General features: G+C 43.4%; 2 protein-coding genes across 4 annotated transcripts in view; both read right to left on the reverse strand.

The window, feature by feature from the left end:
- The window catches only part of LOC138951418 (calpain-5-like), a 46370-nt gene extending 34400 nt beyond the window's left edge, over nucleotides 1-11970 (reverse strand). Inside the window, exons 1-3 of the mRNA XM_070323025.1 lie at nucleotides 11966-11970; nucleotides 11525-11714; nucleotides 5999-6189 (exon numbers count right to left, since the gene is read on the reverse strand). Coding sequence (XP_070179126.1) covers nucleotides 5999-6189; nucleotides 11525-11714; nucleotides 11966-11970 — 386 coding nt within the window. The remainder of the gene's footprint in view (nucleotides 1-5998; nucleotides 6190-11524; nucleotides 11715-11965) is intronic.
- LOC138951247 (calpain-5-like) overlaps nucleotides 11901-12968 on the reverse strand; it is an 82692-nt gene continuing 81624 nt past the window's right edge. Inside the window, exon 5 of one of the 3 annotated variants that reach the window (XM_070322894.1) lies at nucleotides 11901-12074. In XM_070322894.1, the coding sequence (XP_070178995.1) occupies nucleotides 11993-12074 (82 nt within the window). In that variant the 3' untranslated portion in view covers nucleotides 11901-11992. The remainder of the gene's footprint in view (nucleotides 12075-12968) is intronic. The other 2 variants (XM_070322893.1, XM_070322895.1) reach the window with 2 other exon arrangements.

Genomic DNA, 12968 nt, shown 5'->3' on the forward strand with positions numbered 1-12968 from the left:
GACCTGCAATGAAACACTGACACAATGACACACACAATGACACATATATCAAGACTCTTCCACTCCGGAGACCTGCAATGACACACATACACAATGACACACACAATGACACATATATCAAGACTCTTCCACTCCGGAGACCTGCAATGACACACAGACACAATGACACACACAATGACACATATATGTTCGCCTTGAGTCGCCTTTTGGTGAGATATGTCCGCGTTATAAATATTCGTATTATTATTATTATTATTATATAGCAAGACTCTTTCACTCCGCAGACGTATACTGGCACACATAATGGCACACATAATAACACATATAGCATGACTTCCCTTCTTTGTCTCTGTTATTCTAGTGAGAAGATATCCAGCGGTATTTCTCCGTAGGCCTACAGTTCGGCCATGACCTAGGCAAAATAACTTACGCAGCCGCAGAAACAAGAAAAAGAAAATGTTTATGAAATGATTGGGAGTCACGCAAATTTGACCTCTTGATTCCGACCATGAACCCGCTGTTGATAATCTGGAAGGTCGTACCAGAAATGAAGATCTATCTCTGGCCGATTCATAGATTCAACCTACAAACTGCGACCTCATCTGTGATCAGATGGCCAAGCAATGCGTGAAATCTGTTATTCTAAAGCCTTATGGCTCGTTTCGACAAGCATTAAACGGATGAAATTAACCACATGCAGTTTATTTCTTTACAAAATTGCAAACGTATCAATACAGCCTCCTGTTGGGTTCGGTGTTTGCACAGAAATGTCTTCCACACGATAGATTCGCTGATTTGTCTTACGACGCCGTTATCAACACGAAGACAATGATTGCAGAAGTAAACTCTGTACCTACACGACCGAGACACAAGACTGGTTATTTCACAGCTGCAATGCGAACAGAGAACCACAAGACGTTTTGGGTAAGCTTACTCACGTCAAGTCTTCACTGACAAGCTAGGAACAGACGGAAAAGTCCGAACAAAAGTAAATGACGTCAAAGTCTCTTTCGTTTTGCGTGTAACTTTGTCATGCCGTCTTTTTGTGACAGCAACAATAATTTCGCTTCCGGAGACATTTTAGACTGAAAAGCAACTCAAAAGAAGTAGCTGAGCATGTGTCTTAATACAGCTGAAACACTCTTTTGGATTACCGTTTCAATGTTAACCAAAAGGTTAAAGAAAAATAACAATGTTCAGTTGCGAAATGACAGCCGACTGAGCATTTATTCCGGTTGATGAAGGTACGATTGAAGCTTCTATTCACTCCGTCAACCAACAAGACTAGATTTGTAGCAGACGACGAACAAAGTATGCGTTGTTCCTGTCTTGTGATGACGATTATGCCGTTATAAATTATCTGTACGTTGTGAAGACATTTCAAAACAAAATTTAGCTTTGATGCGTCACGGGATATATACGTTTTCATCCATGGAATTGGTATTTTGTCTCGGCAGGGTGAATCAATTTATGATGTCATTTGTGACCCTCCACCACGAAATGAGTCGCATGTCACCTCGCGCGGTTCTGCGCTAGGCTTAATATAAGTCCGGGGAGTGTCTAGTAACAGTGTGAGGGTCACCTTAGTCACAGGCTTATAACTCAAACAGTTTTCATTCTTTTCTAAAACGGTTTTCACCACTGGATAGAGCATAAAAAACTCTTTATGAAAATCTAAAAATATGAAAATCATGCAAAGGTGACATGCGACTCATTCCGTGGTGGAGGGTCACATTTGCGGACAAAACTGGCCTTGCCAAGACTGAAACAAAATATAGTTTTACAACTTCTAGGCTTGCGTTGATTATTCTGCCCATGGTGAATTTCCCATGCTTTGTTTCCACATCCCATGACAAATTCTCCTTACTTTGGTCATGCCATATATACTTTACAGCTCAGATTCATTCATGGTATAGCGTGATATTTTGTCTCGACGGGGTGAAAGAATATAATTGTCATAAAGTGGTTTGCATGTGAAATAAATGAAATTACTTTCATATGTACGTGTTCTGCCCTATTGCACTGTCTCTACCCTTTCACACCAAAACACTTCACAAACAGACTTTGGGAGGATACAGGCTTGTATTTTCCTCAACCAAAACCACCTGATACTTCACTTCAAATACATCAATACGAATCAACTTTTCGACACACAGTTCACACAGTCTTTTAGCTTTCACTCAATGCATGTAAATACATATTATAAAGATACTTTCTCAAATATAGATTAACGCACAAAAGAAGGTACTGACAGACACTCACGAGTTCGAATCACGGCTCACTGCATGTCACCAGTTTCACTTCCTTGTGTCGCTGAATCCTCGTAGAATAATGAATTCCCAAAAACTCTCATTGTAGATGCCAACACACACCTTTCACGACAAAGATGATTATTCACCTTATAGATGCCTCACACACCTTTCACGTTTCTCCCCGAGAAACCCTTCCGCCATTAGCGAAACAACCGTCGTCAGCTACGACCGGTATCGATGAAGACTCCCCTCGTCTAGTCATCTGCGCCGATGTGGTCCCTTGCTCGCCACCATCGTCCCGCGCTTCCCCGTGTAAGGTCCCTCCCTCGTACACGCCATGGAAACCCCTCATGGAAACTCCTAAAGAATGTAACCAAGTCTTAATACAACATTCTCTAAAACCATCTCTTCTTCCAAACGTTCATGTACCAACTCATACATTCTCGTTCATTCTACGTTCACATTCCGTCCACATTCAATATCCAAACTAATACTTAATCTATGAATAACACTGCCATACAAAGCATCACCGTCTTAAACATAACATAAATGCGTAACATTTATGTTCAAGAAATTCCCCATGAAAAACCGCAATACAATTACATCAAGAATTCTCTCAAAACTTCACACTAAGATTTAGTGCACGTTGTATACACTAACCTTTACACTGCAGCTATGTAATCAAACTTCAATAATATACAACATAGTAAATCATTTACCTTAAGACCGGCAAGGTTGGTCTAGTGGTAAGGCGTCCGCCTCGTGATCGAGAGGTCGTGGGTTCGAACTCCGGCCGGGTCATACCTAAGACTTTAAAATTGGCAATCTAGTGGCTGCTCCGCCTGGCGTCTGGCATTATGGGGTTAGTGCTAGGACTGGTTGGTCCGGTGTCAGAATAATGTGACTGGATGAGACATGAAGCCTGTGCTGCAACTTCTGTCTTGTGTGTGGCGCACGTTATATGTCAAAGCAGCACCGCCCTGATATGGCCCTTCGTGGTCGGCTGGGCGTTAAGCAAACAAACAAACAAATTTACCTTAAGAGACCCGTCTCTTGAAAGAGTGAATTTGTCCCAGACAAATTTGACACCCGCTTAGACACCTTGCTCGGTCGAGCCTCTACAGCGTTGTGACGATATCAAACCCAAACCAGCTACATGTCTCAAAACACAGCTCATCTCAAGCTAAAGCCAGTTTTGCGTGCAACGCACAAAACACGTGAATAACGCTCTCCAGTCTCTACGCCTCGCGCTACAACATTTAGGGAGGTTAAAATCACGACGTTGTTCACATCACAAATTATGCTACTCACATCTTTGTGACAATAATGACGTCACTCGAGGCTCGTCATCATATTCATTGATCCAGTCTCGACAAAATATCACGCAATACCATGGATGGACGGAGCTGTAACTTATACACATAATGACACACACAATGAACCACATAATGAAACACACACACACACTGACACTTATAATGACACACACTGGCACACAATGACATACATAATGACACACACAATGACATACATAATGACACACAATGACACATATTGACACACATACTGACACACATGACGTGTAATGACACACATAATGTCACACATAATAACACATACAATGACACCCATAATGACACATAATGACACACATTATGACACACATAATTATACACATGACACACATAATGACACACATAATGACACACATAATGACACACATAATGACACACATAATGACACACATAATGACACACATAATGACACCGACTCTTCAACTTAGGAGACCTTCAGTCACACGCATACGTAGGCGGTTTTCAAAGTCCTTAAAATCTCATATTATTGCACAGCTCATAGTTAATCAGATCTTGCCATTTTGTCGATACTCTTTGACAATCTTTAGAAATAGCTTTCGTCGGCGCGAGTGCTTTTTACGGATACCCTGTATGACCCTCGCTAACTCTCGGACAGCAGCATCCGTGCTCTCGTGACGGTTTCCTCGGAGCTTTTCCTTTAAATTACATGGTGAACATTGCATCACTGTTCTTTTTTTCATAATGTCACGCTTTAGCGAATAAATCTAATCAAATTATTATGTTGAGAGATGAATTTCCTCCACAGCTAAAAAAATATGCATTTGGACGATTTGTGTAGGTGTCAAAATGACACGTTTACCTGCAATGACAACGATTAAATGCTATTCACTGATTGTACAGCCAGTACACAATCTGGTTCATATTGTACGACAATCTGCAATGACAACGATTAAATGCTATTCACTGATTGTACAGCCAGTACACAATCTGGTTCATATTGTACGACAACCTGCAATGACAACGATTAAATGCTATTCACTGATTGTACAGCCAGTACAAAATCTGGTTCATATTGTACGACAATTTGCAAAGGACAATGAATCTCTTGCAACTGTGGGCGCATATGAGTTTCGTTTCTTTTGTCCCCTACTGTACATTCTGTCGACCTTATGCTCCCGTTCACTTTGTGTCGGTTTCAAAAGCAAACTCAAGTAGTATGCATTTCAAGTGTGACCGGCGTTACGTTGGCACTCCAGCTACAAAATGCATTGACCAATCGCCGAAAGGGGCTAAAGTCATTTCATGAAAAATGTCCCTACCCAGAATTTCAAACGGTTCTGGAGATTTAGACAGACCGATCGACTGACCGACCGACCGACGGAGAGACAGTCCAACAGAACGACAGACAGACAGACAGGCAGGCAGGCAGGCAGGCAGGCAAACAGATAGACAGACAGACAAACAGGCAGACAAACAGACAGACCGACCGACCGACCGACAAGACAAGCCAAGACAAGACAAGACAAGAAAAGACAAGACAAGACAATACAAGACAAAACAAAACACAGACCCGTCAGACCAGAGTCTAGTCTATTCCTGGCCTCCCAGGGATTAAAGAGACGAGAGAAGAAAAGACAAGCCAAGAAATACAAGACAAGACAAGACAAGACAAGACACTGACCCGTCAGACCAGAGTCCAGTCCATTCCTTGGCCTCCCTGGGATTGAAGAGACGAGAGAAAAACAGACAAGACAAGACAATACAAGATAAGACAAGACAAGACCAACCAAGCCAAGGCAAGACAAGAGACCCGTCAGACCAGGGTCCAGTCCATTCCTTAGCCTCCGAGGGGTTAAAGAGACGAGAGAAGAAAAGACAAGACAAGACAAGACCAACCAAGCCAAGACAAGACAAGACGAGACAAGACAAAACAAGACAAGACAAGACACAGACCCGTCAGACCAGGGTCCAGTCCATTCCTTGGCCTCCGAGGGGTTAAAGAGACGAGAGAAGAGAAGACAAGACAAGACAAGACAAGACAAGACAAGACAAGACAAGACAAGACACTGACCCGTCAGACCAGGGTCCAGTCCATTCCTTGGCCTCCGAGGGGTTAAAGAGACGAGAGAAGAGAAGACAAGACAAGACAAGACAAGACAACACAAGACAAGACAAGACAAGACACTGACCCGTCAGACCAGGGTCCAGTCCATTCCTTGGTCTCCCTGAGGTTGAAGAGATGAGAGAAGACAAGACAAGACAAGACAAGACCAACCAAGCCAAGACAAGACGAGACAAGACAAGACAAGACAAGACACAGACCCGTCAGACCAGGGTCCAGTCCATTCCTTGGCCTCCGAGGGGTTAAAGAGACGAGAGAAGAGAAGACAAGACAAGACAAGACAAAACAAGACAAGACAAGACACTGACCCGTCAGACCAGGGTCCAGTCCATTCCTTGGCCTCCCAGGGGTTAAAGAGACGCAGCAGCTGTAGCAAGGAGGTACCAACCGCCCCTTGTAACGACTTCTTCACCTCGATCTGCATGGCTGACGTCATCGTGTAGCCTTGGCCCCGGATCAGCCCGTTTTCTCCATCACTTCCTCTGTCTTCCTCCGGGCACTGAAACAGGACGTCATCATCACAAATGACGTGGTCATCCTCATCGTTGCCATCATCCTAACTGACGTCATATTCATCGCTGAGGTCATATTCATAACTGACGTCATCGTGTAGTCCTGACCCAGGATCAGCCTTTCGGAGATTTTGCTTACATGGATCACTTGACCGTCGCTCAAATATGGGTTACCTCAAAATCGACTGGACAAAAACGCTTCTTTCCTGTGATCCCACTCACATCCGAAAGAGACGTTCGTGTGTGAGTTGGTGATCCAGGTCAAAACTCTCACCTTTACCCTTTGTCCCACTCACATCTGTTAGGGGCTACGCTCACATATGTAACTTCAGCAGGACCGACGACGCACTGCAGATTATCCCAGCCCGCAACCCGTTGCATAAAAGAACAAGTCGCGTAAGGCGAAAATACAACATTTAGTCAAGTAGCTGTCGAACTCACAGAATGAAACGCAATGCAATTTTTTCAGCAAGACCGTATACTCGTAGCATCGTCAGTCGACAAGAAGAGCGGTTTAGTAGTTGCGCTGAGAAGGATAGCACGCTTTTCTGTACCTCTCTTCGTTTTAACTTTCTGAGCGTGTTTTTAATCCAAACATATCATATCTATACGTTTTTGGAATCAGGAACCGACAAGGAATAAGATGAACGTGTTTTTAAATTGATTTCGAAAATTTAATTTTGATAATAATTTTTATATTTTTAATTTTCAGAGCTTGTTTTTAATCCAAATATAACATATTTATATGTTTTTGGAATCAGAAAATGATGGAAAATAAGATAAACGTAAATTTGGATCGTTTTATAAAACACATATTTTTTTTTTACAATGTTCAGATTGTTAATGCCCAAAGTCATCAATTAATGTGTAAGCCACCACGCTGAAATGCAATACCGAAGTCCGGGCTTTGTCGAAGACTACTTGACCAAAATGTCAACCAATTTGGTTGAAAAATGAGAGCGTGACAGTGCCGCCTCAACTTTCACGAAAAGCCGGATATGACGTCATCAAAGACATTTATCAAAAAAATGAAAAACACGTCTGGGGATATCATACCCAGGAACTCTCATGTCAAATTTCATAAAGATTGGTCCAGTAGTTTAGTCTGAATCGCTCTACACACACACACACACACACACACACACACAGACACACACACACACACACACAGACACACACACACATACGTCTCGATTCCCCCCTCAACGTTAAAACAGGCCAAGTACTCGTCATAATCCCGATCGCGGCATCACTAATATGCAGTGCGTCGTGTGTGCCGCTGAAACTGCGCAGGTATGTTCTGCCCTTAAGAGAGACTGGTGCTGCAGGTCAAAGCTCTAACCTTTACCCTGTGCCCCTGTCACCTACGTGATCACTGTGACCCCACTCAAATCTATCTTGTTGACTATCCAGGTCAAACATCTAACCTTTACCATGTGACCCCTGTCACCACCTACGTGATCACTGTGACCCCACTCACATCTATCTTGTTGACTATCCAGGTCAAACATCTAACCTTTACCATGTGTCACGATCTAGTGACATAGACCAAGAAAGGGTCACTCAGTAGGGTGCCTTCTCTTGGTGAATTGCGACTGAAAGCGCCTGTGCGTGAGTCGGGGCTATACAGCAGAGTTTTGCTGACAGCGCTTAACCACCATGGATGTTGGTGGTGCACGAATTTCACGGCGTGTTTTCTGCCTGTCGAGGGTTGACGGTTTTTCGCTGACAGCGCGCACGGGAGTTTCATGGATTCACAGTTTCTCGTGTATTTTTCTGCTGGCAAGACAGAAACTGTGGATAGCTGGACTTGTTTTTGTGACAAGGTCAGTCACGTGTGTTTGGCTAGGTGGTCTGTGAGAGACACAAGGACGGCGCACTTGACACCCAGCGGCAGAAGAAGAAGGATCGAATACACAGTTTCTAGAGTATGATGGATTTCACCGAATAGAATATTCGGCACTCTAGGGGAACTACCACGAGTTATCACCTTCTCACTGCCACATGTTTTGCTGAGGACGAGTCGTCAAATCTTTCCTTCGTCGTGCGATGGTTTTCGCATAAGTATTCGACAAGGGGTTTCTGGATGTTGTTGTCACTGTTGACGAACAGAGGCCATTCCAGGGAGGAAGCGGGTTTTGCTTCCATGAGAGTGCTACATTCATAGGCTGTTTGAGGTAATAAATCATTATTCAACGCTGTTGACGAGTCTGTGTTTGTGGAATGAAATACTGAGGGCCCCAAAGGGTTTTAAATCGTGATCGTGATTGGCGTTTTTTGACCTTTCTGTGACCGTGATTGCCGAAATTTCCATTTCTGTGATCGTGATGGGACTTTGCCCGTGATCCGTGATGACAAAAAAATCAAGTCTCGTGATCGTGATCGTCATTTGTTTTTGTGATCGTGATGGGCATTATTGCAAAGCATTTTATTTTCAACGTACATTTTTTTTACAGCTGTATCACTCTATGATCCTCTATTCGTCAAGGAGCCAATCCTGATTGAAGGGAAGCAACAACACATTCAGAAATATGATTTTGACAGCGATTGCTTCCTTTTAAGAGAACCAATCACACAAAAAAAGAGATCCAATCAGAAGCCAAATTGCAAAAGTCTGCCAAACTTCATCCAATGGAAGGGCTTCGTGCAAAAGTTTTGAGTGCATTCAGTCAAATTCGAATTCGAAGATCAAAAATGGCGTGCAGCGGTACTGTCATCGAACTTCTGTTATATTTTGTGGATTCAACCCAGACCAAAGCAGGCGGCGAGAATGCCTTCCTTGGTGGAAAGGTCAGGCTACGGGTCGGTCTTTCCGAAGACGAAATATCAAGTTATGTTGATCTATGTTGCTCTATGACTGTTCTGAATGTAGGCAAAGACTGATCTTGAAATTTGTTCAAGATCTTTGAGTTTGAGTGAGATCATTGACATTGTCGATATTGCCACGTCCGGCTGTCACCTCAGTGTGACCTCGACTGGCTCAAGATCGAGTCTGCGTGTAGCCAAAACCGAAACTAGAAATGTGTTTTTCATCCCAGCAACGTGGACACGCTTGGCATAGATTCTAATTGTCGCTTCTTTGCATTAAGCTTGGATTTATTTTAGCGCCTGTAAGTGTAAACTTTAATATCATCAAAATTCAGAAACAATGGCGGTGAGACGTGCCAGTTTGGGTCACTTGATCCTCATGTCAAAGACGATCAAAGTCATGTTCGTTGGGGACTGATTTTGTCAGGCATGCTACTTTTCAGGTAATTGCCGGAAATCCGATAAAGCCGTTTTCAAAATCCGGTAAAGTCAAATTTATTCCGGTGAAGTTGAACAATTTCCGCAAAAACGATCCGTGTGAATATCGCGCAACGCAACCGGGCGCCGGTCTCAATGAAGCCAGCGCACAGTAGTGTTGTTTTCACCAGTTTGGAGGTGTGTTCAATGGTGGTGGGGGGAGGTTAAAATGGGATTTTTAACAAGATCACAACACTATTACAGCCCTGAAAATGATGCCCAGAATGCACCAGATTGCACAGATTTTAACCGTTTTTTGAAAAAAATTCCGGGGGGGCATGCCCCCGGACCCCACTAGTTGGCTCGCCTGCTTCGCAGGCTCAGGCTTGTGGCTTCGCCACTGGCACTGCGCGCTTCTTTCAGGTAAAACCATTTTTGGCCTGTAGCGTTCCTGTTTGTTTTTCAAGGCCATGAAACCAGGCGATGGTGTACCTCAAATTGTATGGCAAAGTTGAAAATAAAGAACCCATCACACATACATGTACTTTAGTTTCAATCCACCCAATAGTTTTTGAGAAAATGGGTTTACAAGATTTAGCTCTGGAAATGTGAAATTGTGCAAGTCAACGACATCTTTACATGTCGTTGGTGCAAGTATATATTCATGTGTGTGAGTGAGGGTGTGGGAGTTGAATGTGTATGAGTGTAGAGAGAGAGAGAGAGAGAGAGAGAGAGAGAGAGAGAGAGAGAGAGAGAGAGAGAGAGAGAGAGAGAGAGAGAGAGAGAGAGAGAGAGAGAGAGAGAGAGAGAGAAAACAATGAAAACAACATTCTTGTTACTGATTACAAATCATGATATGTATTTCTAGGTGTGTATGAAAGAGAATTAAAAAAATAATAATAAAAAAGTGCAACAGTTCTGACTTTGTGTTGAATAAACAATAGATCCAGAGGAGCGAATTACTGTGTGGTTGTGTTTACTTTGACACGTGCTTTCTGTACATGCAACTTTTACCGTGACCGTGATTTGCCACTGGTGTTCGTGATCGTGAAAACAAAAATCAAGGTAACTGTGATCGTGAAAGCTAAAATTTCCCTTCCCGTGATCGTGATGATACCCCCCCTTTGGGGCCCTCAATACTCTCTGTTGTTCTCTCCAGGTTAGCGCATAATTTGCTCTCTGTGACGCTAAAATGCTAATCTGTATATGTTTTTTGCAGATAGGGAGAGAAAGACGAAAAGACGGCTGTTTTGTTGTTGTGAAAAGTCCATTAATTTTGTGCAGGCCCACGTGCTCGATGAGATATGTAAAGATGACATGTTTAAAGGTGGAGGGTGAGGGGTAGCTGACATGTTTAGTGCACCGATGCTTTCTGTTTGCAGCCTTCGTTTTCCTAACTTCTATTCGGCTGCCTTCTGGGGGACCACGCTAACCAGCACACCGGCTAACCAGCGAACCGGCTAACCAGCTAACCAGCGAACCGGCTAACCAGCTAACCAGCGACTGGGTGCGGCGCCTGATGCCTCCACAGTTCCCTGCTTCGTCACCACGCTAACCAGCACTTCATTCGACGGAGCAGTTGTGGAGGCTAAAAAGACTAATTACAGGCCGTCCACCCAGTGGCCAAAGAAAGCTAAGTGCACCATGTCTTTGCACCCCGTTGACCACCGTTGTTATTTTTGCTATCTGTGATTATACTCGAGTAGTGACGACGTGGGGTGTGTGACACCTGCATGAACTAGCACTTTTGGAGCAGAACAGTCGTATTTTTGGTATCTTTACACGGGATCAGCGTGTTACTATAATTTTCTATTCTAACTGGCATTTTGTCAGTGACCATTGGTTTTTTACGTTTTGTGGAACGTAAAAGAACATATTTTGAGTGAAGTCTCGAGGGAGGTGGCGAGTTTTTACATAAACAGGCGTCTGAAACTTATACTTTTGTTGTCTCTATTAAATTGTATGACTGCGAGAGTGGATCGTGGTGTGGTTAGTTAGTTAGAAGTAACTAACCGTTTCATAATCACCTTAAGTGATATATTGAAACGTGACACATGTGACCCCTGTCACCTACGTGATCACTGTGACCCCACTCACATCTATCCTGGTGATCATGAGAGCGCCGTTTTCGCTGGCATCGGCCAGTTTCTCAAAGAGACGTTTGTGTGTAGGCTGGTGTTCCAGGTCAAAGCGAGCCAGCTCCAAGCGCTCCGCCACCCCGCCCGTAAAGTCCACCAGTGCATCCGCCGCCAGCCCTTGGTTGATCGACTCGTAGTCCCCGAACAGCCTGCAACACGTCACGGCAACACGTCATGATAACACGTCAACACGATAACATTGTAACACGTCATGATAACACGTCATTGTAACACGTCATGATAACACGTCATAAGACGTCATTGCAACACATCACGGCAACGCGTCATTATAACATGCCATGATAACACGTCATTGTAACACGTCATTGTAACGTATCATTGTAACACGACATTGTAACATGGCATTGTAAAACGACATTTTAACATGTCATGATAACACGTCATGATAACACGTCATGGCAAAACGTCATTGTAACACCCCGCCCGTAAAGTCCACCAGTGCATCCGCCGCCAGCCCTTGGTTGATCGACTCGTAGTCCCCGAACAGCCTGCGACACAACACGTCATTGTAACACGTAATTATAACATGGGTTGATGACACGGCATGGCAACACGTCAGATAACATAGGTTTATGAAACGGCATGGTAACACGTCAGATGACATGGGTTGATGACACGGCATGGTAACACGCCAGATAACATATGTTGATGACACGGCATGCATGGTAACACGTAAGATAACATGGGTTAATGACACGGCATGGTAACACGTCAGATAACATGGGTTGATGACACGGCATGGTAACACGTCAGATAACATGGGTTGATGACACGGCATGGTAACACGTCAGATAACATGGGTTGATGACACGGCATGGTAACACGTCAGATGACATGGGTTGATGACACGGCATGGTAACACGTCAGAAAACATGGGTTGATGACACGACATGGTAACACGTCAGATAACATTGGTTGATGACACAGCATGGTTACACGTCAGATAACATTGGTTGATGACACAGCATGGTTACACGTCAGATAACATTGGTTGATGACACAGCATGGTTACACGTCAGATGATCTCATTATCAGGGCCATAGAACTGAATGATTTAATCATGATCTCAATGTTATCAGGGCCATAGAACTAAATGATTTAACATCATTATTATCAGGGCCATAGAACTAAATGATTGAACCATGATCTCATTGTTATGAGGGCCATAGAACTAAATGATTTAATCATGATATCATGATATCATTGTTATGAAGGCCATAGAACTAAATGATTTAATCATGATATCATTTTTATGAGGGCCATAGAACTAAATGATTTAATCATGATATCATTGTTATGAGGGCCATAGAACTAAATGATTTAATCATGATATCATTGTTATCAGGGCCATAGAACTGAATGATTTAATCATGATCTCAATG

The sequence above is a fragment of the Littorina saxatilis genome, linkage group LG16 (genome assembly GCF_037325665.1).
Source record: "Littorina saxatilis isolate snail1 linkage group LG16, US_GU_Lsax_2.0, whole genome shotgun sequence".
NCBI classification, from domain to species: Eukaryota; Metazoa; Mollusca; class Gastropoda; order Littorinimorpha; family Littorinidae; genus Littorina; species Littorina saxatilis.